At 48.2% G+C, this 3,371-nt stretch overlaps 1 protein-coding gene across 1 annotated transcript in view; it reads left to right on the forward strand.

The window, feature by feature from the left end:
• The window catches only part of ARMH1 (armadillo like helical domain containing 1), a gene marked incomplete in the record, with an annotated part of 56,082 nt that overhangs the window by 22,184 nt on the left and 30,527 nt on the right, over positions 1–3,371 (forward strand). The window contains 2 exon segments of the mRNA XM_027773916.1: positions 1,479–1,547; positions 2,425–2,591. Of these exon segments, the coding sequence (XP_027629717.1) occupies positions 1,479–1,547; positions 2,425–2,591 (236 nt within the window).

Raw genomic sequence — 3,371 nt, forward strand, 5'->3', positions numbered from 1 at the left:
TGAACCGCCCAGAGGAGCTTCCTGGGGAGCAGTGAAGAAGCCAGCACCCTATCCCCCCAGCCATGAGTTACCACCTCCCCTTCAGCTAACAGCCCCTCTCAGGATAAAGGGCATAATTCAGCTGCTTGATCATCCCAGGCCCTTGTTGGTATCAGGGATCTGATACAGGATCTGGTTTCTATGGGAAAAACCACCCTCAAGGAGACAGTAGATGGCATGGTAGTTAAGGTGCTAGATACCCACGTGGCTGACCACAGTTCGAGTCCCGGACCTGGCGGTTTGCTTTCTCACTTTCTCTCTCTTTCTCTCTCTCTCTGTCTCTCTCTCTGGTCAAATTAAAATAATAATAAATTAAATAAATAATTATTAAAAAAAAAAAAACTAAACAGGCACATGTGCATGTGTGCCCCAAATCCTCACAGGATGGAGAAAAGGAAGAAAAGGATTGTAGCATGACCATGCCCCCATGGGGGGCTGCTTTCCTTCTCTCTCTCTCTCTCAAGCACACATATACTCTTGGCTAGTTAAAAATAAAATGTCAAGCCCGGGCTGACAGGTGGCGTGGTGGTTAGGGTACTGGACTTGCATATGGCTAGCGGTTTGAGTCCGGGATCTGGCAGCTTGCTTCCTCGCTTTCCTTCCCCCGCTCTCTCTCTAGTCCAATTAAAAAATAATAACATGGACCAGCAGATGGCATAGTGGTTACATCACTGGCTCACTGGGTTTAAGTCCTGTACCTGGTGGCTTAAAACTCATGCCAAGTGCATATGAGTGCATGCTCAAAATCCCAAGAGGAGATTGGGAGAGAAGGGGTTGTGGTGTGACCATCCCTCCTGGGGGGTGGTGGTTCTTGCTTTCTGTCTCTCTGGTAAGTGCCTGTGCTCTATAGCAAAAATCTCTCTTTAAAAAAAAAGAAGTAATAACAACAATAAATAAAATTAAATTAAATCCCATTGTCCTCTTGGGATCTTGGGCATGCACACACATGTGCTCAGGGTGTTATAAGCTGCTGAGTCCAGGACTCGAACTGTGGTTGACTACGTGGGAGTCCAGCAACGTAACCATTATGCATCTGCTGGTCTCTGATCCTTAATATACAGCTTACCACTTTTCTCAAATACAAAACACATTCAGGAACCAGCAATTAGCGTAATGTCTATGTCACTGGACTCCCACGTAGTTGACCGCGGTTCACGTCCCGGACCCGGTGGCTTAAAACTCACGACGGGCACGTGTGCGTGCGTACCCAAGATCCCGAGAGGAGAATGGAGGAGAAGGGATTGTGGCGTGACCATCCCCTCTGGGGGGTGGTGGCTGACCACAGTTCGAGTCCCGGACCTGGCGGTTTGCTTTCTCACTTTCTCTCTCTTTCTCTCTCTCTCTGTCTCTCTCTCTGGTCAAATTAAAATAATAATAAATTAAATAAATAATTATTAAAAAAAAAAAAACTAAAACCCGCTCCTTAACTTGTCATGCAGCTACATGACTGGCTTATGTTTAGAAAAGCTGCTAAGATCCATTGGCATCTTCTTATCAGCTGTAAGCAGGTAAGTTCCATTTAGAGAGATCCCTGGTCTCGGTAGCACATCAGGCTCATGGCGGCCTTGGCATTCACACCTCGCAGAACCATGAATTCTAGCAGTCCCTGGGAGCCCAGGAGCCCTCAGGACAGGCCGGAGGTAGTGTGAGCTGTGGCCCGCCTACTCATTTCTCCATCCCATGTTCTCTATCGGCCTTTTGCAGCAGCACCCTCCTGGCTGCAAATTACAGAAAACCAACTCCCACTGGACACAGAGAAAGGGAATGTACTGGCTCATGTAACTGGAAAGCCCAAAGGTGGGAATAGTCCATATCCCAGGCCTGCCTCGACCCAGGGGTCAAACAATGGCGTCAGTACTTGGTCCTCCCTCTTGCTTTTCCTCTGTTTATGTCTCTTCTCCCCCATCCTTGTGGGCCTCCGTGTGCTGGACTCCAGACAGGCATCCGCACAGCTCAGCACACGAACAGAGCAAAGCTTTCCCATGGCTTCCCGAGAAAGTCCCCGCATGTGAGCCTCATTGCACCAGCTTAGGTCGTGCCTGGCCCCAGATCAGTCTCTACAGGCAGAGGAGGGCGTACCACCTGTCAGCCACCCCACCAGAACCACATGGCTCATGAGTAGTGACAGGGTGATTCCCCAAGGGACAGTTGAAGTGCTATTACAGGGAGGAGGGAGGGTGGATGTTTCAAGCCAAAAATAAGGAAATGTGCATTTGTGTGTGATCCTGGTATTTCCCACTGGAAGGAAGAATGTCCAAGCTATTATGTCACTTTACCTGTGGACAGGAGGACAGGGTGAATGAACAAAGGTCCTTGGGATCCTTTAGATGGGAAAGGGCTGAACTTGACAAGCATTTTATTCCTACTTTTTTTATCCCTCGACAGTAACCGGTACCTTATAGAATTTCTTGAGGTTGGAGGAGTCCTGACACTCTTGGAAATTCTCGGACTGGCAAAGATTAAGGAGGAGGACAAGAAGGAGTCCATCAAGCTGCTCCAGGTCATTGCAAACTCCGGCAGGAAGTACAAGGAGCTCATTTGCGAAAGCTATGGTGCGTACTGTGTGTGACAAGGGGGTCGATTCCCCTCCCCCCAGGGGCCTGGGTGACATGGTGGCCGCACCCACCACTGCTATAGCAAAAAACCATCACGGTTTCCATGTCACCACTGGAAACCCTGGATCTGTGATTTTCCTGGATTATCATTTGCTCAAATTTTTCTATAGTGGTTTTAGAAATACTTCATTTTATTTTTATTCATTCATTTTCATTTGTTATTATTATATTTTAATTTGACCATAGAGAGACAGAGAGAGAGAAAGAGAAAGCAAGAAAGCAAGCTGCCAGGTCCGGGACTCAAACTGTGGTTTTCCCTGTGGGAATCCAGCACCTTTAACCACCACGCCACCTGCTGGCCCTATTTTTTTTTTTTTTTTGGAGAGATATTTCCTACAGAGTGTGTGTGCTCGCTGGAGAGACAGAGAAACAGAAAAGGAGAAATCACTCCCCCAGGGGGGATGGCTACACCACAATCACTTCTCCCCCACCCTCCTCTCAGGATTTTGGGCACACTTGCACACAGCGTGGGTTCGGGACTTGAACCATGGTCAGTTAGGTGGGAATCCAGCAACATAGCCATCACACAATCTGCTGGACTCCAGCAACATAACTGGGACACCATCTGCTGACCTGAAAGGATACATTTAAAATGAAGAAGTGGGACCGACTGCGGCTGGAGTCCCAGATCCAGTGGCTTGAAAATCATGTCAGGCGTATGTGTGTGCACACCCAAGATCCTGAGAGGAGAATGGAGGAGAAGAGATTGCAGTGTAG

This window comes from Tupaia chinensis, unplaced genomic scaffold (assembly GCF_000334495.1).
Source record: "Tupaia chinensis unplaced genomic scaffold, TupChi_1.0 Scaffold000387_1, whole genome shotgun sequence".
Taxonomy (NCBI): domain Eukaryota; kingdom Metazoa; phylum Chordata; class Mammalia; order Scandentia; family Tupaiidae; genus Tupaia; species Tupaia belangeri.